Source organism: Leuciscus leuciscus (genome assembly GCF_965113295.1).
Source record: "Leuciscus leuciscus genome assembly, chromosome: 20".
Classification (NCBI taxonomy): Eukaryota; Metazoa; Chordata; class Actinopteri; order Cypriniformes; family Leuciscidae; genus Leuciscus; species Leuciscus leuciscus.
In genome coordinates, this window is record NC_138744.1 from 15,269,879 (window position 1) to 15,295,427 (window position 25,549).

At 37.7% G+C, this 25,549-nt stretch overlaps 2 protein-coding genes across 5 annotated transcripts; one reads left to right on the forward strand and one right to left on the reverse strand.

Moving 5' to 3' along the window:
- Window positions 1–508: 508 nt before the first annotated feature.
- On the forward strand, window positions 509–15,122 carry atxn1b (ataxin 1b). Of its 4 annotated transcripts, none has more exons than XM_082149667.1 (3): window positions 509–780; window positions 8,542–10,638; window positions 10,751–15,122. In XM_082149667.1, the coding sequence occupies exons 2-3, from the start codon at window positions 8,749–8,751 to the stop codon at window positions 11,342–11,344; spliced, it is 2,484 nt and encodes an 827-aa protein (XP_082005793.1). In that variant the 5' UTR covers window positions 509–780; window positions 8,542–8,748; the 3' UTR covers window positions 11,345–15,122. The 4 variants fall into 4 exon arrangements, with proteins under 4 accessions (XP_082005793.1, XP_082005791.1, XP_082005792.1 ...); XM_082149665.1 differs by lacking the exon at window positions 509–780 and adding an exon at window positions 4,576–5,413; XM_082149666.1 differs by lacking the exon at window positions 509–780 and adding an exon at window positions 4,576–5,307.
- Window positions 15,123–18,220: 3,098 nt separating this feature from the next.
- Window positions 18,221–24,364, reverse strand: mylipb (myosin regulatory light chain interacting protein b). The gene is made up of 7 exons (XM_082149482.1): window positions 24,180–24,364; window positions 23,430–23,620; window positions 21,064–21,249; window positions 20,714–20,911; window positions 20,431–20,595; window positions 19,423–19,840; window positions 18,221–19,005 (listed from the first exon to the last, which is right to left on the reverse strand). The coding sequence occupies exons 1-7, from the start codon at window positions 24,264–24,266 to the stop codon at window positions 18,838–18,840; spliced, it is 1,413 nt and encodes a 470-aa protein (XP_082005608.1). The 5' UTR covers window positions 24,267–24,364; the 3' UTR covers window positions 18,221–18,837.
- Between the last annotated feature and the right edge of the window lie 1,185 nt (window positions 24,365–25,549).

The window sequence follows — 25,549 nt, forward strand, 5'->3', positions numbered from 1 at the left end:
GGCATAGTACCTCCTAAATCAAGGGACTTTCCAGTTCGAAGTGTGTACAGATCACTCATGGCACCGGACTGGTTGCCTTCCATTAGAAAAGTCCCTTTAGGGGAAGTCAGTTTTCTCAGTGGCCATATTGGCAACATCCTACAAAAATAGCTCCTATCTACAGGAATAGGGAGAGACCGAAACCTCTAAAACTGATTGTCAAGATTGCATTTTAATGTTTCAAATTAAAAAATAAAATTAGATAACAATGGTATCATAAATTTAGCTAGTTCTGAGCAACTCATGGCAAAAAAAACGTATTTTTATGGTTAGTCTTGCTAATCCAAGTAGAATAGCTATTATATGAATAAATGACGTAACTATCTCATATTTATCTTCGCTGGCTTTGAATTAGAAGCCTACCATACAGAATCATTTAAAATGTCTTAAATATTATTTGTTAAATGCATTTATTTTCTAAATTCTGTGACCTAAATTTTGTTAACTTAAGTTGGTCCTCTACTACATCAAATATTATGTTAGCTTGTGTCCACTGCAAAGTCCTGTCCCCCTCAAACATGTCTGGACATGTTAGGACATGTCTCAGTATCTCTGAGACATTTCAGGAAGGTTCAATCTGTAGGGTGAATGTTCTTTCAGTGTGAAGACTGAACAGGTGTCAGTAGTTAATACAGCAAACAGAACAGTAATTATGGAATTATGCAATATTGTTTTGCTCCAGGGGTTTGCAAAAGTGACTGGATGTCCTTGAGAAGAAAATGGACCTGATCATGGACCATTGTGAGTGCATTTCCTCTTTGTGACGCATCCAATTTTTCTTTCACTGTAGTTATGTCTGTTTAATCTGAGTTTTATGAGACCTGAGACCTGAGAGTGAGGGCAAAACTAAAAATAATTAAAGCTGCAAGCAGCATTTATTGGGTTTCAAGTGGTTTAAGGCCTTTAAGCACATGTGTAAAAAGATATTACTGGATAAACTGAAATGTTATAAATTTACTTCTCCTACTGTACATTGGTTTAAAAGTTAACTGTCTAATGGGACAATGTGTATTTTATAATGGAAGTTATTCAGATGTGAAAGAGTTGCAATGTGGTGTGCCTCAAGGTGCCCAAATGATCTTCCTCTTGTTTTAAAGTGTGCATGGACAGTCATGTATGCAGATGATAAAACATTATATTTACCTGCAACATCAATTAACCAGTTGTCTACTGCTTTGGATGAGGAAATACAATTGGTCATAAAGTAGGTACGGAATAATAAGTTGATTCTAACCTTGATAAAAACCAAAAGCATTGTGTTTGCATCAAATTGCATCAAAAGTTGATTGCATCAAAAGTTACATCTGTCTTTAAAGAATGTGCCTATTGAACAAGTAGAGGAAATGAGACTTCTTGGAGTTATATTATACAGTAGGCTGAAGTGGTCAAAACAAATAGAAAATATGCAACAGGTATGGGAAGACAAGAGGTTTGTCAGTTATTAATAGATGTGTAAACTTTTTACCACAACACTGTATTTCTAAAATTGTGCAAACAATGGTTCTTGCTTAGATTATTGCCCAGTGGTGTGGTCGAGTGCATCGAGTAAAGACAAAAAAATAGAAGGGCTAATATAATAAGAATGCACCGGTGATGGATTGTCTCTCTGCTTTGTTTATAAGAAATATTTCTGTGTCTAGAGTTCCTAATGTACTGTACTCTCAACTTTTGTATAGTAGTACTAGTCATAATTTTAACACCAGGCATGCATAAAAAGGGATATTTTTTATTTCCTGTTTCGAAAACCACTGCAAAACAACAGACTGTAATGTACAGAGGAATGAAAATATGGAATGATTTACCATTGATATTACATATTTAACAAGAAAAATTTGTTAAAAAATATATATATTTAAAGGAACATTGTTGTTTTTGATATTTGGAATGAATGTTGGGTTAGTATGTTTCATTGACATGACTTTTTATTGTTGTTGATTAAATGTAGTTTTGTATTTTTACTTGTTGGGACCCCAGGAAGAGTAGCCAATGCCTAGGTAGTGGCTAATGGGGATTCAAATAAAAAAATTAAATTAGATCATAGATGGAAAAGACAATTTACAGCCAATACAGGCAATTTACTAAATAAAAATATGTTTTTTAAAGTTTTCTGACAGTTATAGCACCATGTCTTGCTTGATCTCCACCACTTTTATTAGGTGTCCTCAAAGTGTGCCCATACATATGTGTGTCAAATTTGTTGTAAATATCTAATTTCGTTTTGAAGTTTAGACAATTATATTTATGAGAGCATAAAAATGATCCATGGGCGACATTGATTGGATTTTTTTGTCAGTTCCTATCATAATTTTGACATTTGAGCGTTATTGTTTAGGCGTCTATGTTTTCAAATTTCCTGTGGTGGTTTTGTCTCGATCGGTTTCGAAGATAATCGCAAGTTTTTTAAGGATGACACCGTTACACAAACCATAAGTAAGGAGGTCACTCCCATGAAAAACGCTCGCTTGAAACTTCTCAGGCTCCTTCAGGGCATTGTGCCGATGATGCATACTAAGTTTTTTGAGATTTGCCAATGTTCTCATAGACTATCATGGCACCCTGGACAAAGACACTGCATGCCAACTTTCATCGGACAAACAGTTGGGTGCGGTTTTAGCCATTTTCATGATTTTTTTCCCGGTTATAGCGCCACCAAGTGGCCAGTCGTCGTGATTTTTTTTCATGTGACCTCATATTGAGCTCATAAACATTTCCCAAGTTTAGAGAAAATATCTCTTTCCATTCACAAGTTATAGCTGTTTTAGTATCATATCGAACATTTTGGTTTCCCTTAGCGACCGTGAATAGAAATTTCGATTTTTTTTTTGATAGTCACTCTCCAGAGAATATTTCTGCAGTGGTTTGGTTCCGATCAGGCCAACAACCTAGGAGTAGTTTGCAAAAGTGGGATTTTCAAGAAACCTCAATTTACTCGAAAATGGTGCCTGAACGGTGAGCAGGGTGTTTGTCCGCCTTAAGCCAAGGATTCCAACGATATAAGACAAGTCTTGCGCCTACGCCTAACGGTTTAGGAGTTATGAGCCATTTCGTACTTTTGACCGCTGCTACAGCGCTGCTACGGCGTCAGGCCGTTCGGGGCGCGCCTTTGGTGACGTTGTAGGCGGTGTGAGTACTACCAGCCCTTACAGTTTCAAGTCTCTACGGCTTATGGTTCGGTCTGCCCGATCAGTTTTAGATGGAGAATGCTGCATCATGAGAAAATTAACAATAACAATAGTAATTGTAATTTAATAATAGTAAGAAGAAGAAGAAGAAAACAGAAACAGAGAAACTAAGACAGAACACTTCATCGCTCTTTCATCTCATCTCCCTAGTGACTGGTTAAGGCAATACCTCAACAAACAGTAACATAGCAACTCTCCCCAAATCTCCTGCTATTAGAAGGAATGGAGATATATCAAAGACTGTCTCTCTGTAGGGCTTTTTAGGGTTTAGACACTGAGCCATCCAGAGTGAAAATAGTACAGGTATTCTCTGAGTCTTCTTAACAGTCTCAGCCGAAGCTGCTGGACGCCTGTTGCCTCCGGCAAGAAAAAATTTATAGAAATAATGTATATAATTGTCTTATAACAGTTGATGCTTAATAATTATGTGAAAACTGTGATACTTTGTGATAAACATTCAATTTTACATGTGTGTTTTACTCATGTAAACTAATAATATTTATTAGTTTATGTTTAAGATTTCAAAACCTTGATGACACAAAAGAAGATTGGGATTCCTCATCAAGATCAAGAAGACGACACATTGAGAGATGTCCATTTTTGAAGAAGTCTAAGTTTAGTGTGTTGAGTTGTCCTAAAAGGAGTTTCCTTTCATATACTATATGATGGCTTTCTGTCTGTGGTTTGGCAAACACACCCAATGCAGAGCTAAGATCTGTTCAGAGAGAGTAAACCAGGCCAGGCTAATATTAGAGGTTACATATTGCTGATGGCTTTTCTATGTTCCCAGCATTTCTCCTGGTTGACAGTACGTGTTTCAAACACAGGGTGTTTTCAGATCTTCTCAAGGTTGTGTGGGAAGATAACATTTTTGTATGTGAGTGTGTGTGTGTGTGATGGAACAAGTGACTATTTGAATGTGGTTCCCCCTGAGGGTGAATTGCAACTACTTTGCATGCTTAATGTGAGAGACATATGGGTTTCTATGTTTGTGTATGTGCTTATTTTGGTGCGTGCATTTGCATTATAATAAAATGTGCTTGTTTTTGGTGTATTCTTCTATACTTAATATTTAGTAATGGACCTTTGAATATTGTGTTGGACAATAGGGGGCTTTTGAGTCGAATATGTGAGTAATTGTGCAATTCTGGGAGTCAAGTGTAGGCCTAGGCTAATGATAATGAAACATTAAACATGAATTTATCCAATTACAGAACGTTTAGTATACGTGCTACAATGGTTCTCTATACGTTATCACACAAAACCTCCCTGCAATGTTAGTATATGTGCCATCAGTAATTGGTTTCCAAAGAAATAACCATGCGGGTAGCATACACTAACGTTAGGGAAACCTTCTGGGTTTATTTTAGGGCAGACTTATATAGCTCAATGCAAATGTGCTTATTCTGATCACACGTAATGGTGGTGAGGCACTAAATTAGTTTTCCACCGAGAGAAACTAATTAGTTGTAGAAAGAAAGCGAGAAAACGCCTAGAAACCCTCACTAAGACTCTCTCAAGAGAATTTCATGGTCTGTGGTGTGTTTGTGTTTCTCGCGAGTGCAGTGGTCTACGTGAGGGTACGTGTTCCTTCTAGTATGCTCGGTCCCTTGCTCACAATTTTTCTTCCTCCCTCCCTCCCTTTCCCTCTCCCTGTCCTTCCTTCTCTCTCTCTCGCTCTCTTTCTCTGTCTCTCCATGTGTGTGTAGTCTGGGCGCCCTGCCAAGTGGAGTGTGTTTTTTGAATGAATACCTGATGAGGCTGCTGAGGCTGACTGGGGGAGGAGGAGCCGTGTTCTCTAGAGCACTGTGTGTGTATGTGTGAAGAGCAAGAGAGAGAGAGAGAGAGAGAGAGAGCTGGCAGTCAGTGTGCCTTGCATAACATACGCTGTAGCTCTCACACGTAGGGCTAGTGAAACAGCGCAGACAAGGGGACTTCCTTTACCCTCGGCCCACCGAGCAATTGTCGAAGGAAGTGGAAGAGAGTGAAGGCAGGGGGAACATTGGACATGGAAGAAGACATAAATCAGAGGACTGCGTGTGTGACCTGATAGCTGAGCTAAACCTGGACAAAGGACAGCTTGCCAGTGGGTAGAGTGAGTTACACTCGTAGTGCAGAGAGAAAGAGAGAGAGAGAGAGAGAGAGAGAGAGAGAGAGAGAGAGAGTTGTTAAAGGCTCCCCTATAAAGAAAGGTAAGGCATCACCCTTAGATGGAATGTTTGATTGTTTTTCAATCATACATGCCTATTGCACGATTATTCTTCAATTCCAAGAAGAGAAGATATAATGTGCATGTATCTGAGAAATTGTTGTATTATTATAGTATATTATTAGTATAATTACCAATAGGCTTTGCAGAAATAATTGCAATTCTGTGCAAATGTTTCAGTGTTACTCTGCATGTTGTGCTCTTTTGCTTGTAGGGTGAGAGTAGAGAAACAGGCTTTAGCCTTTGTAAAGGCAGCAACAGCTCTGTTTGGATTCATGTCTAGCTTAGGACTCCCTAGACTGCCTCTTAAAGGGACAGGCACCCATATAAAAGGTCGTTAAGTGCAGAAAGGAGCTGCTTACGGGCGCTAAATGGACATGAGTGAAAAGCCGTTTTAGTAGATAGGCAGGTTTTTTCAGGAAAGACGTTAATATGAGCATTTCATTTTAGAGAAGTTATGTTTGTATTTGTATACATTATCATTGGCACGGGCTCAGTCATCTCTGAGATGACATCATTGAAAAAGGTGTCACAGCACCATGCAAGTAATGTTTTCCTGAAGATTTTGCATGCATAGAAATAACTTTGTGTTGCAATACGTAGCAAAATTTTATTACCTATTTGTTTGTATAGCGGATCATTTGTGAAATGGGAATATTTACATTCTGAAGTCTTTGTTTTGTGTCAATTATTCAGACATCTTACATTAGTATCGGTTTATTTACTATTAGTGTGTTAATGTGTTTGCACGGGTTTATTGGTGTGAATATGTTGCGTTGATGACATTTGATCTGCAGTGGGCCTGCAGAGTATGAGATCTGCTGTTAAAGAACTAGAAGGATACTGCAAGTTGTTAATCTATCTAGCTCTTTGGCCAGCCACTAGATGTCCCTATAAGGGATAGTAAAACCTACAACTGAAATCCCTATGATTTATTTAAGAAATTAAACAATGTCTTAATAAAGCTCTAAAGGTTTCCGAGGGTTAAATGTAGGTTTAAGGGATATAAAATACTCTCATTGAGGTTTTTTCAATAAAAAACCCATCTGTTGTTGTCATGGACTACAGCTCTGTGGCACTGAAAGGAGAAAGAAAATAGAAATTAAGCATTACTTTTATGTCTGTGCAGCTGTATTGCCTTGCAGGCTTAGTTTAAGTTAGCTATTTTGAATTGTGGGTGTATTTCAGTGCTCTTTGAAACTCCCTGCAAATAGACAGGCAAATATAACACCCAGTAAGAGAGAAGTAGACATACAGACACACACAAATAATGTGTGAAATGTACGTATTCTTGAAACTTTCTCACAAATGTTTCCTTTTAAGTTCTCATCTAAGCTGAAATATGATTTCTCCTTGTATATATAAGGAACCAGCAATTTAATGCATGCAAGTATACTGACGGCTGTAGTACATCTTAGAAACACAAAGCCCATTCATATATTGCATTCAGAATTCTTATTATATTTCTTAGTCTTATTTTAGTCTTATTTTATTATAATTCTTAGTCGATTGGTCTTGATATCTACAGATTCAATCTCTCATTAAAGCATTTGTACAATCCAGTGAATGGCTGTCTGTCTGGTGAGGTTAATGGTAAACAATATTGTCTGCCAGCATTGTGAATTTTTGTGTTTTTCCTCCAGTTTTAGGATGTGTCACTCACAAATGTTTGTTATGGATCCCTGTGATTGCATGAAATGGTACAGGGGAATGCAGCAGTTATATCTAAATGTAATGTTTTTATGTATTTTTGTTACGTTGTATGTGTTGAACAGTGTAAAATTGTGATCTAGTGATCATACCATTCTATTGTTCTTTGATTCATGAGCACTCTGCACCAAATCACATATGCATAAGTGCGTATCAGTCCAATGGATATGCTGATGTGTACGTGTGTGTATTGTGAGCTGTGTACAATAGACTGAAGCATTTAATGGCTGTGTGTGGTGTACGCTGTAGCAGGGGAAAGTAGGACAGTGATTGGTGCAGATCTACTGTGGTGAAGGGATCTCTCCCTCCCTCCCTGCCTCTATTCCCCCCTCCCGCACACACACTCTCTCTCTCTCTCTCTCTCTCTCTCTGTCTTCTCCGCTGTTACACTCTAACTCAATAACCCTGCTCGCTTGCAGGCAGAGCTCAATGTGGGTCAGGAGAGCCAGTGTTCTCTCTCTCTCTCTCTCTCTCTCTCTCTCTCTCTCTCTCTCTCTCTCTCTCTCAGTCTCTCTCTTCCTTCATCTTTTTCCTGTCCACACACTCTCACTGCATGTTAAGTTTGCACCCTGTGCTCTCTTTATCCTCACTGATGTATGTAGATGGACATTATGTATATGCAAACATTATGAGCTTGAGCCCTTGAAGCATGAGGAGGATTTGGATTCAGATTTGATGATGGAGATGTGTTATCTGAAGTCCCTGATATAACTATAAATTATCACTTGAATAAAATGTGAGTTTTACTCAAAACGTATTACCATTCTACTCAACTGAATGAACACATTAAAGTTGTCTTTGTCACTAAACTGATAAAGTGTGGTTTACACGGCTAACACTTGGAATTGAAAAGGAAGTCAGAGTGGTCAGTAGAAATGCTGAAGTTATGGCTTGGTTAGCATGGGCCAGTTAGCTATAGAGTGGTGCAGGTGTGACAACACTTTGTAGGCCAAAACGCGGAAGCGAGTTCGCATTTTAGCACTTCCGGTTCCATCGTCCTGAAGTCAATGGGTTTTTTTAATGGGGCTTTGGTTAAATGGCTGAAATAAGGTCTGTGGTGAACACAAGCTCAAGACGCTTTCACGTTTAGCAATAATCCAAAAGCCTATGGGAAAATCCTACTGGGTTTGTGTCGAGGGAACCAGTGTGATGCTAACTGCCGGTTGGCCTACAAAGTAATGTCATACCTGCACCACTCACCACTCTCAATTTTCAGTTACTAATCAAATTCAAGTAGGCTATGTGCCATTTCAAGCTATTTTTTTTATTTGGCACTCATAACTGAATGGATGTTAAGGTAAAAAAAACAAAAACATAATATGCTACTTTTAGGCAGATGACTCAAAGGCAGTGCATAAAGGATGCAGTTTCTCATTTTTGTTTTTTGTCTGTCTGATGAAGGTACGGACTTATAACCATCAGTGAGAGATGATTCCACATGAAGCACATGGATCCTTTCATTACAAGAGTCCTGACAATACGCAAGACCAAGGTAAAAGCGGAGCAAAGTAATACAACTATGAAAATCTTGACAATTGAGTTCTACTTTGCACTCTAAAAATCCTGATCAAGACAAGTGGGTTAAAATACAGGAAAAACTCCAAGACCATGAAGTCTAACCAGGAGCGCTGTAATGAGTGTCTTCCGCCGAAGAAGCGGGAGATTTTAGCTCTGGAAGAGAAGCAGGTGCTAGTGTCAGCTGCTGTTAGTGAGAGCCAGAGTGGAGAGAATTTGGCTTGGCTAGCCAGCGTTGCTACCATGGCTAGCATGGCCCACATCCCCAACAATGCAGGCCCATTACAGAGCAACAGTGCAGATCCTGACAGCCCCCCACCATCAAATAAGGCTCTCACTGTGGTGACAGAATATCCTCCAGCTACTTCATCTGCTGGCTTTTCATTCTCTTCCAATAGTTCCACATACAGAGGAGTCTTCTCTGGGCCTACCGTGCTAACAGCCAATCCTACGGTTCTCTCCACAAGCCTTCCTCAAACCATAGGCTCCGTCCAATATACACAACTTCCCCCCAATCTCCAGCTCATAGGGCCCTATACAAGTTATATCTCTTCACAGATTGTACCATCCACATCCAGTCCAACACAGCCACGGAGGACACCACAAGAGGTCTTGGCCACAACAGCTGTCATCTCCCAAGCATCCAGCCTTGATTCACAGAGTCATCATGTGATTTCTTCTATATCAAATGTTTCCCACAGTCAATGCATTCAGGTAGAGAGTGCTCCTTTGGGTTTGACAGTTTCCTCCCCTTCTGTCCAACTGCCCCTTCAAATTCATCCACACTCAACTGTCCTTGCCCCTCATGCCCTGGCTCTCACCCCCTCTCAAGTGGTTCTACATTACACCGATGGCTTCATTGCAAAGCAGCTGGACTCCCATCCCAGAGAGGTGCAAAATGGTGCACTAGGAGAGGTTACAGTTGTCAAGCACAGTACTACTATGGCCAAAGGGATCTCTAGCCAACCAGAAGGTGACCAGAGCCACAAGCAAAATCATAACCTGGGCCTCCAGACCCAAGCTCAGGTTTTGCTCCCAGCAGAATATAGCGCTCATGACAGAGCAGGACTGCAGACATCGCTGATGTTGGTATCCAGTAGCCACCTTGCAGCAAACAGTAACTCTGAGTTCCAAAATATCTTGGCCAAGGACCACTCATCTTTGCACCTTGCTGAGAGAGGAGGTATCTGCCTAGGCAAGCCAATGTCCAGAGTGTCCGCTCTTACTTCCTCAGACAACCAAGTTTCTCCGGCCTCCACCATCTCCCAGCACACACTCCTGCAGGCTCCTCACAACACTCACCAACAGGAGCTCTCCACCAGTCTTTATCCTGCCACACAGCTCCCAATTATTGGCTACATCACTAGTGCTTCTGGTGGACCCCAGCAAGCAGTAACTGGTTATCAAAGCAACCTGCCACAGCACGTGGTGATCTCAGGCAACCCCTCCTTGCTCATTCCGGTTAGTGCCACTAACATCAATCCATCTACTGCTGAGCCAGAGGTCACCCACTGTTCTGTCATCCCTAGTGTAGCCAATGCATCAACAGCTCTGCCTCAGACCTTTATTAATACATCCCCACCTGCAGCTTCAGTCCTAGCCAATGGTAAAGACATCACAGGGTCTGATGGATGTCATGCTCCCTGTGCCATGCCAAGTCCAAGCCAAATACAGCTGCCTGTTCTTTCAGCCAGTGTAGTGGGATCTCCAGTCCCTGTAACACCTCCAACATCTACAAGTCCTCAAAGCTCACCATCATCAACATCAGCGGGTCTACCACCATTCTTCATGAAGGGCTCTATTATCCAGTTGGCAGACGGTGAGCTGAAGCGTGTGGAGGATTTGCGAACAGAGGACTTTGTGCAAAGTGCAGAGGTGAGTGGAGAACTGAAGATTGACTCCAGCACTGTAGAGCGCATAGAGTGCAGCCGAACACCCAATGCTGTCATCATACAGTTCTCGGTGGGAGAGAACAAAGCCCAGGTTAGTCCGTTTCTTTTTAAATCAAACTCACTTACTATGTTAGCGGTAATCTTCGGTAGTGCTGAATGAACCTTTGGAACTAAAATATATATATATATTTTCTCTATTTTAGGTGTGTGTAGAAGTCCTGGTGGAATACCCCTTCTTTGTGTTTGGTCAAGGTTGGTCATCCTGCTGCCCTGACCGCACCACCCAGTTGCTAGCTCTATCCTGTGCCAAACTCTCTGTGGGTGATGTTTGTATCTCTCTCACCCTTAAAAGCCTAAAAAATAGCATTCAAAAGAAAAATAATTGTTCAGCGTCTGTGATGAAACACAACAACCCTTTGAAATCAGCCAAAAACAATGGGTCCATTGAGGAAAGACCAACCCAAATGGAGGATCTTAAGAAAGGACACAAAATGACATCAAGAGTGGAGAATAGTGTCGAAGGAACAGTGGTTGAGACTTCCAACCAAAGAAATGTGTTGACCCTCTCAGAGAACGGGGGCATAAATCCTCAGACACTGGTCAACCAAAACAACCAGGCAGAAAAAACATACACATCTAGTGCAGAGAGAGCAGTTAACCGCAAGAGGAGATGGTCTGCCCCAGAGAGAGGAGAAATGTGGAGGTCGCAAGAGGACCCTCAGATTTTACCCAAATTTTCCTTCCTCCCACATCAGCTGAAGGTCAGCATTGAGGGCCGCTCCAGCACAGGTTGCTGAGGGCCTTCTGAACACCATAGAGCAGTGATAGGGAGTTGATTTCTTTCCAAGAAATACATCAATTAGCCTTACTTGATTAATTTGAGAAATCACATAAAGTTGATCAACTGAATAAAATTTGTTTTTGCTTGGTGTCCAATGCTTTTGCTTCAACCACAAAGACTCACAAAACTTTCCCCATCACTGCCATGAACTCAAAGAGGGACAAGGAAGAGCAGATTTTCTTTTTGTTACTTTGCTTTTTGTTACTTTGTGTTGCTTTCCTATGACATTCATATCCAGGTTACTGTAATGTTATATCTTTTTACACAAGAATGTGTGTGATCATTTGAGTCGTCTCATATGTAATATTAATCTTGAGACTTTCCTTTTAAATCAGCTGGACATGACAATTTTGGGTTGTATATTGCAATGCCTGACCTGTTTTTTTGTTTTTGTTTTTTTTTACAATCCGCTTGCTACACATTTAGTGTCTAATTTAGTCTACTGTTGTGTTTACTGAATTCGTTCATAATCAGGGCCTTGACTGGATAAGGACCGTTACAAGGAGTGATGGCAAAAGGTGAACAGTGAGATATGAAATTTGTGTGAGTATTATTACAAGTGATTTCGAGGAGTTGTGCGAGCACGTTTATCTTGACAGAAGCCACCTTCTACTTGTTACTGCCCCCATAATCCTGTGCTTATATAATGTCAGCTGAGAATGACAGGCTTTGCTCAAGTGACTACTTTGAATCATATCTAGTCAAGTATAGCATCAAGATACATTGAATGTTTTATCCTTATATTTTAATTAAATTGCTGAGTCTTCTAGATATGCAATACTGAGCTTTCACATTCCTCATATGTGCATTTAGCAAATAACCCAATCAGATTGCCTCATCGAATCTGTGAGTGAGAAAGCGTTGAAGAAATCTTCACATTGTCAAACTGGCTATAGAAAAGTCTCCGCTCAAGTCAGAATTAGCACTTTAAAGAAAGGTTAAGGGAAGTCAAATTAATGAAAGGTTGGAAACATTCCCACTTCTGTTTTGTTACAACAACAACAGACAGTTTTGAGTTCTGTTAGTCATTTCGTGCATTACCATCCATTTTATGTGCAAAGCACCTCTCATTTAGTATTTTTAAATTACTGATGTCTTCTTTACACTATTTTAAGTATTGTGGGCCTTTCTCAGTCCATCTGCAATAATGAACTCTTTGTTAAAGACACAATATAATCGTCATACATTGAAAACTAAATCGACACCACATTCTTGATGTTCAAAACAAGCAACGTTTCACAGGTTTATCCTAATAGAAATGGCTTTTTTGTATCAAAACATGTTTATACAAGAAAGTCATCATCTAATGAAGTTAACAAAATTATGTAGATAAAATGTATCCAGATATAATAATTTAATTAGCAAGAATCAATGAGTCAAAGGAGGATGCTGTGCTTTGTTCAATCTGTTCTGCTATTGAAAATCAAATTTTCCAGAAGGCAAAAATGGGAAAATATGGTTTGTGAAAATTAGACATGATCTAGGATATTTTTAATGGACTATGCCTCAATCCCTCACAGGCAAATTTTTGTTTGCATCAAATTAATATAGTTCTCAGACTAATGTATATCAGCCACTGTAGATCTCTTTTAAAAATTGTATTTCATCATAATTAGCAGTATGCCACTAGTGGCCTAAACATGGACAGTCTTTGTATATTCTCTGCAGAGAAAAAAGAAAGAAAATGATGAATGTTGAGACACTAATTTAGATTTTAATATCCACCTTATCTATTTTCTCTGTCTTTATTTTTGATGTGCTGGACAAGCTAAACAAATTTAAAGAAATTAATTTAGTACACTGCAATGACAAATTACAGAGATAAGGTAATAAGACAAAGTTTTTTTATATGACAAATATAATTGCTATATTCCATAAATAAAAGCCACGTGGGATTGTCTTCAGATTTTATTAAATTTTTTGTGCAAAACAGTCACAAAATAATTCTTATCTAACTCCATTAACTGCTGTTATAAATTCACAAAAAATCTTGGAATACATATAAGAATTTTGCTATTTGCACAAATAGACATGCAGAAAAGACAAGTATATATGGAGTGTTATAGTTAACACTTCATATTGCCAGCTCTGTAGGTCACCTAAAACTATACAGTTTGATATGTGTGGTCATGAGCGTGAGTTTGTTGACTGACTTAAGTAAAGGTATTGTTGTGTCGAAGGTTATATTCAGATGGAATCACAATAGACCTCATATTATAGACGTAATGCTTGATTGCACATTCAGTCCAATTTGGATTTGGAATTTATGCACTTTTGAAGAGAGAGGACAATGAAAGGGATGGTTGATTAGTAGCCTCACATAGCTACAATTTGTTCAATACAGTCTTTTGTAATGGTGATCTTGGTAAGGCAGTAGAAGACTTAGTGCTATGACAATAGAAACCATTACGAAATTGTCAATGTTTCTGGACTGTTGTTTGTTTCATATGTATCGTTGTTCTCTCTTTTCTCTCTTTTTCCCTGTGTAGCTATGTACATTTAAACCTCAGTGTGTGTGTGTGTGTGTGTGTGTGTGTGTGTGTGTGTGGGTGTGTGTGTGTGCGCACTGGATAACTTCTTTGAAGTCAGTCAGGTTTTTGGCAATGTTCTTTTATCCAGCGTGTGCTTTTCTGTTTCAATCTAACAATAGTGATTTATTATCATCTGCATAAAATAAAAACCTTTTTTCTTGTTGTTAAAAAAAAAAAAAGGCTGTCAACCACTTGAAGGCATAAAAGCGTTATAGCGATTTATAGTGAAACTGAATTCTCAGGTTGAGAAACTGGCCCGAAGACTGTTTCTGTTTCCTGTATTACTTTTTGCAAAAACACTCAGTTACACACAGTAACAACGTTACAACTAAAACTGAGTTCATTTTAGCTCCAGTGCTATGACTCATGGGAAGTCACTGGCTGACTATTGCGCCCTCTACAGCCCATCACTGTACATGCACCCAATGTATAAAGAAGGCTAACTTTAGCTAGCATGATGATTTGTTGTGAGTGTAGCTCACATGCTTGCTATTGAAAATGTGTTCATATGAGAAAATAAAACAGTCTGGTGTAATGTACAAGGTTGGGCATCAACAATATGGCTTTATATGGCTGTCCAAAGACAGTCAGAATTTGTTGTATGCATACGCCTCAATGGTCCATAGCCAGGATTAGCTCTAGCAATACCACAAGGCCTCATTAAGGGTTGGAAGACCAAACCTGACATCTAGAGATTGACCTATAAAATACACAGTCACTGATCCCATTGTTTGTTTTTTTTAATATTATTTTAAAGGAAGTTCTAGATATTTTACCTCCCGTTAAACCTCAGAGTGACACTTATCTTTAAAAAAGAAGAAAAAAAAGCACATAACTGATTTCTCACTTTCTTATATATTTGATGTAAATGACTATATTTGTGTGATTCGTTGTACCTGTGATATTTTTCTCATTCTTTGAAAAGCTCCTTTTCTACAAACTGACAAAAAGCAATTAAGACAGAAGTCAACCTCAACTTTTCTAACTGTAGTGTGTTTATGTGAACAGAGCATCCAAGACTGTTCAGTGAAGTCAGTGATCATTTATTTAGTGGTGCTTGCAAGTTTTTGTAGCTGTTTTGATTTTTGTGAAATGGAAAGGAACATCGGACTCGACCTTTGGCGAATATGTCAATAACTTCCTGTATAGTACAAATCTATTGTATCAGTATAATCACTCTAATAAAATACTGTGCCAATTTTACGTGCCTCTTTCCTTTGATGAACTGATATTTTATTTGAGACAATAAACCTGAAATTGAAACTGAAACAGGTAAGATTTTTAAGTGACAAGTTTTGACGGTCAGGCCACATTCATATAGATGCCTTGAATTATTTAATGGCAAAGACAAGGTTGTGCTTGACCCCTTTAGAAAGCCTCCTTAGATATTGGCATTCTGATTACACATACTCTATAAATTCCTCATACAGTTGGTATTAGCCCTAAATACACCGTCATGGTGTGGGAAATGATGCTAAAAGATTGACACAGGACTCAGCATATAACTGAAGAGGATTGACTTTCAATAAAACTATTGCCCCATGTCACAGCTCATATGAACTCTCCTAAGACACTAAGCTTCTGGTATGTGACAGACCTACTTTACATAAAACTCCAGTCACCCAATACATAACACATGTGAACACCCGTTCTCAGTAGTGATGTCAAGCTTGAACCAGAAGTATAGCTTAACATGAAAATTGTGCAAGAGTTATGAACTTTGGGCTATAGATTTGTCTGTAAGCATATAGTTAATGCATAGCAGTTTTCTTTATGTAGTAGACCATTCTGTACCTTGTTCCAGGCCTGCAACTGACAGACCCTCCAAATCTGGGGCAGCAGAGACAGGGCATTGAGGAGCTTTTTTATTTCCTGAACATTTACTATTACCTTATGTAATAGTCTCAACAAAGTATGATTCTTATTTCGCATAGGCAACAATCTACTATAAGCAATATTACACAAGTTCTGGTGTTTAGCAATGTTACAGTGCTAAACAACAGAACTGTTGTATGAACGATTTACAACATTTCTATAAACAAAATGTAGCCTAAATATTGAGTAATATTGAGACACAATATTGCCAATTAATTTAGTTTTTCTCCACCAAAAAAAAATTGTTCCAAATGAAGCCATGTCGGAAATAATCGCTCAGTATCTCAGTAGCACTGTTTTGATTCTAAATAAAGCAGTGTGTTTAAACTAATCGGTTGATAAAATGACTCACTCAGAAAGATTGTAAATGACTAAGGAACTGCATTTTATTTGTGACATTTTCATATGACAGAAAAAAGTAAAAGTACTAGTATGCAAGTATACTGTTAACTTTCGTTCCTGAATGAATCAGTATTTTTAAATGAATCGGTTAAGTGAATGATTTAATCACTCACTCATAAAGACTTTTCGCCACCTATTGGTGTATTGATGTAATCTGCAGAAAGAGTTAAAGGGATATTCCACTTTTTTTGGAAATAGGCTCATTTTACTACTCCCCCAGAGTTAAACAGTTGAGTTTTACCGTTTTCGAATCCATTCAGCCGATCTCCGGGTCTGGCGGTATCACTTTTAGCATAGCTTAGCATAGATCATTGAATCGGACAAGACCATTAGCATCTCTCTCAAAAAAATGACCAAAGAGTTTCAATATTTTTCCTATTTAAAACTTGACTCTTCTGTAGTTACATCGTGTACTAAGACCGACGGAAAATGTAAAGTTGCAATTTTCTAGGCTGATATGGAACTATACTCTCATTCCTGCGTAATAATCAAGAAACTTTGCTGCCATACCATGGGTCCAGCAGGCGTAATGATATGACGCAGCGCCTGAAAATAGTCGACCCTATAGTCTACAGAGCTGGGGACTATTTTCAGCTATGCTAAAAGTGGTACCGCCAGACCCGGAGATCGGCTGAATGGATTCGAAAACGGTAAAACTCAACTGTTTAACTCTGGGGAAGTTGTAAAATGAGCCTATTTCCCAAAAAAGTGGAGTATCCCTTTAAAGGGATAGGATCCCAAAAATGAAAATTCTGTCAATAATAACTCACCCTTACATTGTTCCAAACCCATAAGTCTTTTCTTCATCGTAAGACTTTTCATTCATCATCAAGGGATAGCTTTCTGTCCCTCTGTTGACAGCTACACTACTACCACTTTGACACTTCAAAAAGTTCAAAAAGAGATTGTAAAACTAATCCATATGAATTGAGCGGTTTATTCCAAATTTTCTGAAGAGACTTGATCGCTTTGTATGGTGAACAGATTAAATTTAGGCTTTTATTCATATTTAAACATTAATAAGAAAACACAAACAGAAGCTCAACCGAACCTGCTTGACTTGTGAGAACAAACCTCATTGGTTCTAGCGGAAGCTTAAATGTGCTGCGTAACACACGAGAATTAACCTCATTGGTTCTTGTACGTCAAGTGAACATGCTTTAACACAACGGATTTTGTAAAATGTTTGTAATTTGTATTTGAATAAAAGCTTACATTCAATCTGTTAATCATATAAAGAAATCGAGTCTCTTCAGAAAATTTGGACTAAACCGCTCAATTCATATAAAACGACAATTCAACAACATGAGGGTGAGTAATTAATGACAGAATAACATTTTTTGGATGAACTATCCCTTTAAACCACCTCTGATGGATAGACTAAAAGCCTCTATGGCAGGGGTTTTCAAAGTCAAAGACAGTGGGCCTCCCTTCTAACACAACATTGTATTTAACTGGCCATGCTCTATAAAAATATGCATAACACTGTCAGGTATTTGCTTTACTGATATTTAGTAGTTGTCTTTACTGTACTCTACTGTACTGCCACTTCAGAATCATGATAACATTATATTAGTTATAACCTTTGCCATCAATTCTGACACGTCAGCCACTGTACATATCAGTTCTGTAACACATACAGTATATATCGCTAGTTGCACATACAAGTTATACGTGCAAAACGTGAGTATCATAACTTTACAATGGGACTCCGTACTGTACAGCATGGTTCATAGACTGGACCACTGTTGGAGAGATTTGTTGATATTGCCTGGTTAGATAATGTTAAGTTTCATCAATGTTTGCTTGATCAAAATTGTAATATTTACAAAAAAATATAATACAGTTAAATATGAGTGGATCAAGAGAAAAGTCTGTATCTGAGTTTGTGAGTTTGACTATAGTATTACAGTTTGCATGACCAAGGGTACACATGGAAAGGTGTAATATATTACTGTATACTGGAGAATTAATCTATACTAGAATTAATTCAACAAAACAAATATAATAATACCAGGCAGGTATTAAAAGGTGTGTAAAAGCTCTTTATTCTATTTGGATACGGATGAAATACATGTCAGTATAAAAGAGGACATAACTCTTTGTTATTTAGACCTTTTTGTAATATAGTGCATTAAAGGCTTATTTTGTGAATACTGCAGTAGCACTAGAAAGAAACCCATTTCATGTAATTAAATGAAATATATTGGTTGAAATATTTGTACAATAAAACTGCAAACACAAACACAAACAAAGACAAATATAAAATAAACCTTTAAAAATCCTTTCTGATAAAGAATATAGTTGAGGATGTGGAGTGTTAACAACTACATTTGTATTGACTTGTGCATTCTGATACAGTACATAAAAAAATCATAGGAAATGTTGCTGTGTACCGTGCACAACAGTTGCCTCCAGTGTAAATGGTTTATTCATTTTTAGGCCTGTAATGTGCACACTATGAAAAATAACATTATGATTCGCAGTAGTCAGAATTTTTTGAGGTACTTCTGGATAGCCAGCCTCACTCTGTGCAGTTCAGCTTACTTAACAGAACCACTAAATATTTGATCCTAACATTTCTTCTGTATTTTTAAAATAGTCTCTGGCCAATAGTGTCCATGTGCAGATGTTCTCCATCCTACAGCTGGTAGGTGTTTTCTTTATTGGCACAATCCTCTGAGATGGCAGTCCCGCTGGGCACACTGAAGGTAGTGGTTTTTGCCTCTGCCAGGCCAAGTAGACTGGCACAGGTGGGTAAATAGACATGCTGAACGCGGTCCACTTCTGAACGGCAAACTGGGCAACACTGATAAGAGAGGAAAGAAGGTAAAATATCACGAATGTTAACATACAACAAATTCCTCTTATCTACACCTCTATATTTTTTCTTTATTGTTCCTGTTAATTATGCAGTTGGGTGATGTGCCAGTTTTACTGAACTGATATAACACTTCTGTGAAATTCAAAAGGTCATAGGACTGCTGCGTATCAAGATCTTCAGCCTGAACAGCCGCTAATGGTCGATGCCACATGTCGAGAAATATGCTAAGAGGGTAACCAGAGGTTATGTAAACCTAATAGTGCAAGTTCTCTTAATCATTAACTTAACTGGTCAATTTAGATGACGATTCCTAAGCATGAGAAAATCACATGAATGTTGAATATGCTATATACAGTATATATATAAGAATATATATATGTATTGTAATGATGCAATAATCACCTGAAGTTGGCTGGCACACTTATAGCAGCAGAACATGTGTCCACAAGGACAGAAAGCAGCATTGATCTCCTGTTCGCAGCACAGAGCGCAGGTAAGGGCATCTTGTAGCATTTGGAGCTTCTCCTTGAGAATGTGAGTTTCTCTGCAGCCGACACACATTCGCTTTTCCCTTTCAACTTTTATCTGTCTCAGCGGCGAGTGACTGTAACTGTCTCTTGGGCTCCCACATCCATTCACAGCCATCCCTGCATTGAACAGGGCTCGCCGGGCACGGTCATACACTTCTTTGGATGTGCGCTGAATGTCAAAGATGTACCTTTTACCAAGGTCAATGCTTTCATTGAGGAAGAGGGAGGCCAGGTGACCCTTGAAGTCACGGCTATATTGCATCTTCACCGTGCTCATTACAGTGTCACACCTGAAGAGTTAAGTTCAAAATGTGTTAAATAAAACATGGGTATTAAATTGTTTTAATGCTGTTTTATTGTTCTAAAAATTTACAATATGTATTGATCATTAATGGAGCCCGTAAAGTTTAGGTATTGCTTCTTTACATCAAATTCAAAACTGAAGCAAATTCAGTAGTTAAACACAGTTGAATTATTGTTAGCAATAACTAAAATTAAATAACATTAAAATATTTTTGTTTATTGAAATAAAATTAAAAAGTAGCTTAACTGGGAAATCATAAACTAAACTAAAATATTTTCTGTTTTCTATGACTCTAAAACAATAAAAAAATATATACATGCTACAACAAAAATGCTAAAACTTCATTTAAAATAAATCAAATAAAACTAGAATAAACTTTCACAGAGTGAAAACCAACAAAAACTAAAGTGAAAATGCTCATTTAAATACCAAATAGAAAAAAATTCGAAATTCAAAACTAGAACAACCCTGGTTGAACAGAATGAACAGAAACAGTAAACGCTTAAAGGTTTATTTCGTCCAAAAATGAAAATCCCTTTACTCTAGCAAGTCTAATAGAATTATAACAGTATTCACCTATAGAAGGAGTGAATCTCTGTGATAGCGCGATATAGTCCATTGGCAGCACAAGGACTGATGAACTTAAAAAGGAGAACCATACTGTCCCCACTGTCCTTTGTGATGGTCACATACACATTCCTTCCAGACTGAGTGGCCATTTGAATGACTGGGTATACGATTCTGGGGAAAAAAAATTAGATTCAGATTTTAATCAGAAATCATGGTATAGAAACATTTATTTTAAATCTTTAAATGACCTACTTAACTAATATTTCTTATAAATGTCATATATATGTACCTTTCAATAGTGGTGAAATCTGTTTTGCACACAAACAGGCCCTCTGGTCCGACCCCGATGAGCAGCTCCTGTCCCTCAGAGTCACGTGCGGAATGCCATTCCACGCCATAGTAGTTGAGGGAGGAAACAAGCTGCAGGGCTTGATACTCTGCTGAAGCCTGACTAACACCCTCCAATGCCTTATGCCTCAGACAAATACTATAAAAACATGAAAGACAGCGCTGTTATTACACAAAACTATCTGAATCACTTCCTTTTTTTTCTACTGCATTCAGAGAAAGAACTAGTGTTGTTTGGAGGAAGAACAAATGCTATTCTGACTGAGAATATTCACTTCCCAGTGTTCTTACTTGTTGATGGTGTCATGGCTGGGTTCTTGACCATAGATCTGTGAGTAGCAGTATTTGGCTGTGTTTTGGTTGTAATCTCCAAACTCTGCCTGAGCCAGTAGTGCGCAGAGCTTGATCGCCTGCTCTGCGTCCAATCGCAAGCTTCCTTTGAAAAGCTCCTCCTTCACATGCATCAGAAACAAATGTCTGCAAAGTAACAGAAAAATACATTAAAACATTGAATAAATCTACATTTTGCAACAAAACACTGAAGTCTATTGAATGAGGAACTAGAAGCACATTAATCAAGTCTGTATACTTCCACACGAATGTATATTATTTACCTAAATTGTTTTCATATGATAAATGATGTATAGAATAGAGACAAAAAGGCAAGAAAAAAGGCAAAAATTGTCCAATTTGGATGAAACCCTAGAAATATGGACATAATCATAAAGCAAGCAACAGCTTCTGACTGAAATGTGCTGAATCATCAGTACAGTTTTTTTAGTGCCCGAAGGGAAAACAAATCTTTCATAACTTCATAATCCTACTGTTAATATTTGATACATGAATTTCTAAGTCCTCTAAATTATCAACATGATCAAAACTTTGCTGAAAACCCCATTTTATACAATATTCTATGTGCTTTTTTGCACTCTGCTTGATAGTTCATACTTTTTTAGCAAGTAAAAGGCCTCGTAAGGGTAACTTTTATAATGTATTTTAAATAATAAAATATTATTTATTTAAATAAATAAATACAACTTTTAATAATATTAAAGATGAACATGTACTTGACTGAAGCAACTTGAAGTTTAGTTTTTAGTTGTTGTTTTTTGAAAAATCATGTTAAAATGGATTTATATGCCTTTTATGGAAGTAGTCTGTTGTGCTGTAATAAAAAATCTCATTGAATTACATTACAAAAAAATCTGAATTTCATTTTACTTTTTGGCCATTTAAATAAAATCATCTGCTCACATTTTTGCTCAGTTTGGACCTCTGAATAAAACTGATGTTTTTTCCTCCTCGGGTATGAGCACCATATTCTCACTATGCCATTTACTATATGGGCCACAAAAGCCTGCTTTATCAAATATGATACAAAACATAACTTTTTTTTGTTTTACATTTTGTCTAAAGTTTCAATAAACTGTTCCATCCACTATTATTTAGGCTTTACATGGTTAACTGAGATACTTGTTTGTGTAAATACCATGAATATTTAACCGTTTTTCAATCGTCACACTATAATAAATAGCCTAGTTGTATCTCTCAGAAACTTTCATGCACTGTCAGCCCACTGATATTATCTAAAAAATGAGCTGGCTTGAAGCCAGGTTTACTCAGCGCCAGGCCGCCAGCGGTCTAAACCCGGTGAACTGAGGTAACAGAAGTAGAGTTGGGATTTCTGGCACTTATTTTTTACAACTTGACATAAATCACTTGTAGAAGTAGTATACATTTTGTAATTTATTCTTAATTTTGTAATTCATTTCTGGCAATAATGCAGATCAAACCTATTGCCAACTGGTGTATTTACTACGATGGGTATTGCATCACAAAAAGACAAATAGTATATTAGCCAATATGTATTTCAATATAAAACAATCAAGCACACAGCCTCCACCACAATAATTGATCTGTTGTCATTATCATGGATTTAAAGACTGAGAGAGACTAACAAAGGCTGATGGAGAGGGCACTGGATCTTGTCCCACCATTGTATAAGATTATGTAAGAGGCAGAATCACATTACAACATGTTTCAACTCAGAATCAGACAAACTGACACCTCCCCACCCCCACCAACAGCCCTCGTCAGACGTGACCGAACAGCTCCACTAGTCTCTACTTAGGGAACACACTGTACTGCTAGTGTATTCAGTGTTTACTTTTCTTAAACTTTAAGAAACATGTGTGAACATTTGAACATCCAAAAAGCCTCCAGAGAAATATTATTTACCTCAGCAGGCCTACACAAGGCACTCCCTAACTGAAAGAGTGCCAGCTTCAAGAGCAAACATGAACACTGGCAACTCCCTGCCACAGAGCCAGAAAGATATATGAAAAGACGTATGGAGATATGGGACAAAGGTAATAACACAAAACCGCAGAGGCAAACATAATTTTGAATTATGCTGTCACTTTAAGCAGCTGCTTCCTGTTTGAGCTCATGAGAAAAACAACTAAAAAAACAGAACTGTTATCCACGTGCCTCAAGTTCTCCAGACTGAGCAAAAATGTGAAACCTCAAAGATTCTGCAGCCACAGATGGATCCTGTTTTGTCAAAAATGGAAAAATACTGTTTTGCGCAGATTTGCACAAACTCTGAGCACTATAATAAAATATTACAACTTATATTCACTTAGGAGGAGTTTCACCTGGTTTGCTCTTGCAGGATTAGATGCGGCTCAACAAAGAACTTCACTCGCAGCCTCAGTCTGCAGGGAGACAGGCAGTCCACTTGTTGAGAAATCCTGTTTCTGAGATTCATCCATAAAATCTCTCCTTTTGCACCGGTGAACTGAAGTCCAAAATAATCCACCTCTATGATTCCCATTTTCCGGCATATCTGTAAATTAAAAACAAAACCATGGTCATTTTTTTTGTCATGCATAAGTGTGTGCTTTTAACCGAAGAATGCTGGGACTTGGGCTCTTTGCACCCCTCCTCCTTTAGAAAGACAAAAGTATTACATAAGAGGGACTTTTGAAGTGGTAACGTGGTATGAGAGAACACCTGCTTTTATAGTAATTTGCTGAAACATAAGAATTACAAAAATTGTATAGTTAAAGTAACTAAAAAAAATGTGTGTATAGACTTTTCTAAAATACTAAATACTATAGTAATAACAGCCAAAATATTCCAATAAAGAGGCTAAATAGTTAAAATAATTTATAATGGAAAATAACTATTTAAAACAATAAACGTAATTAGTTTTTAAACAACTGATGAAACATTGATAAAGCAAAAAAAAGAAGAAGAGTTTTATACAGTAATTTTCCATGGCAATGATTACTTTTGCTTTCTATAGCCTACGCTATATGATGCTAATGAGTCTTAGTACAAATGTATTTATGTAATGATTGAATATATATCGCAACCTAAACTCGTTAATTCTAGACACTCACCTTATTGAGAATGTCCTCTCCGTTTGCTTTTGGGTCCACCTCCACTTCCAGAACCACCGAGTCCGGACGAGTTATGTGGCATAACATAGTGAATGCAGTTATTGTTTCACACACAGTCCAGGATAGCGGAGAGAACGACCTGTTGCTCAGTCACAAGGCTGACTCGTACCCCATTGGAAAAACAGCGAGAGGAGGTTTATGAAGCCCTGCTCTCTCAAGGATCCGCCTCTCCGTTATCTGATGTCCGATTCGCGAATTGTTCTTTTGAACCGGTTCTTTTTAAATTATTTATTCGAACTGATTCGCAAAGGCTACGAATGAGGCATTTAGCGCTTTCATATGTATGTAGCCCACAAAAAAAGTCAAGTAAATTTGTCATTTGACCATTTTTGTTCTAATTGCGTTTCTCAACAAGTCTTGGTGATAATTTACATAAAACCATTTTAAAGGTATAGCAGAGGATGTTTTACTTCCTGGTGGGTAGTCTAAACTATTGGTCCTCCTAATTGTCAATCATTCTAGTGAATCAATCAAACTTTTCAAAAAGTGGAGAGGGCGGGTCTTATCTAAAATTTGGAAAGATCCTCTGCTATACCTTTAAATATAGCCCAGGCCTAACACACAGGACAGCGAGTGACAAAATAACATAAAAAATATGAGGGGCATATTACAACGCCAATACAACAAATGGACATAAAGACAGTATGACAAGCAGCAACAGTTTTGTTTGAGACTAACTGGTGTGGGTGCCATGGGATCATAAAAAATGGTTCTAAACAGTACCAAATTAGGGTTCTTCGGCTTGTAACAATAGCAGAACCCTTTTTGGTGCTAAATAGAACCCTTTTTATAAGGTTCCATAAAGAACCATGCTTTGAAAGTGCTATATAGGACCTTAATGGTGTTATAATAAACCTTTTCAATTATATTTATTTTTATTAATATTAGTATATTAGTATAATATCTTCATATTATTAATATTACTATGATTATATAAATTTTTTAATATAAATTATGTATTAATATTTTTTTTTAGCCCTCTTTGCCTGGTCTTATATCTTGTTGCCTCTATTTGGATTTTACATTAAAAAAAACCAGCATGTCAATTAGGTACTGTTATGTTTTATTGGCATAGCAAAAATGACAGTGCTCTAACAGAGGTTAGCTGAATACATTAATAAATAAAAATTGACATTGAACACGATTTAGATGTAATGAAGACCAAGTTCCAGTGAAATATCTTCACAATCCCCTGTCTTTACATCCTTCATTATGTGTGTATTCTGAGTGGCAGTTTCTCTCTGCAGATGATGAGGTTATGATACGTGACAGCATCTGAAATAAACAGTTGAGTTTAGAGTTACATTGTG

Bases quoted from the DNA above. Each gene is read 5' to 3' on its own strand.
- atxn1b (XM_082149667.1), top strand. From the start codon at position 8,749: ATGAAGTCTAACCAGGAGCGCTGTAATGAGTGTCTTCCGCCGAAGAAG. The intron at 10,639-10,750 runs GTTAGTCCGTTT...TCTCTATTTTAG, and splicing joins TGGGAGAGAACAAAGCCCAG to GTGTGTGTAGAAGTCCTGGT.
- mylipb (XM_082149482.1), bottom strand. From the start codon at position 24,266: ATGTTATGCCACATAACTCGTCCGGACTCGGTGGTTCTGGAAGTGGAG. The intron at 21,250-23,429 runs GTGAAACTCCTC...GTTACTTTGCAG, and splicing joins ATCCTGCAAGAGCAAACCAG to ACATTTGTTTCTGATGCATG. The intron at 20,596-20,713 runs GTACATATATAT...TTTTTTCCCCAG, and splicing joins GATTTCACCACTATTGAAAG to AATCGTATACCCAGTCATTC.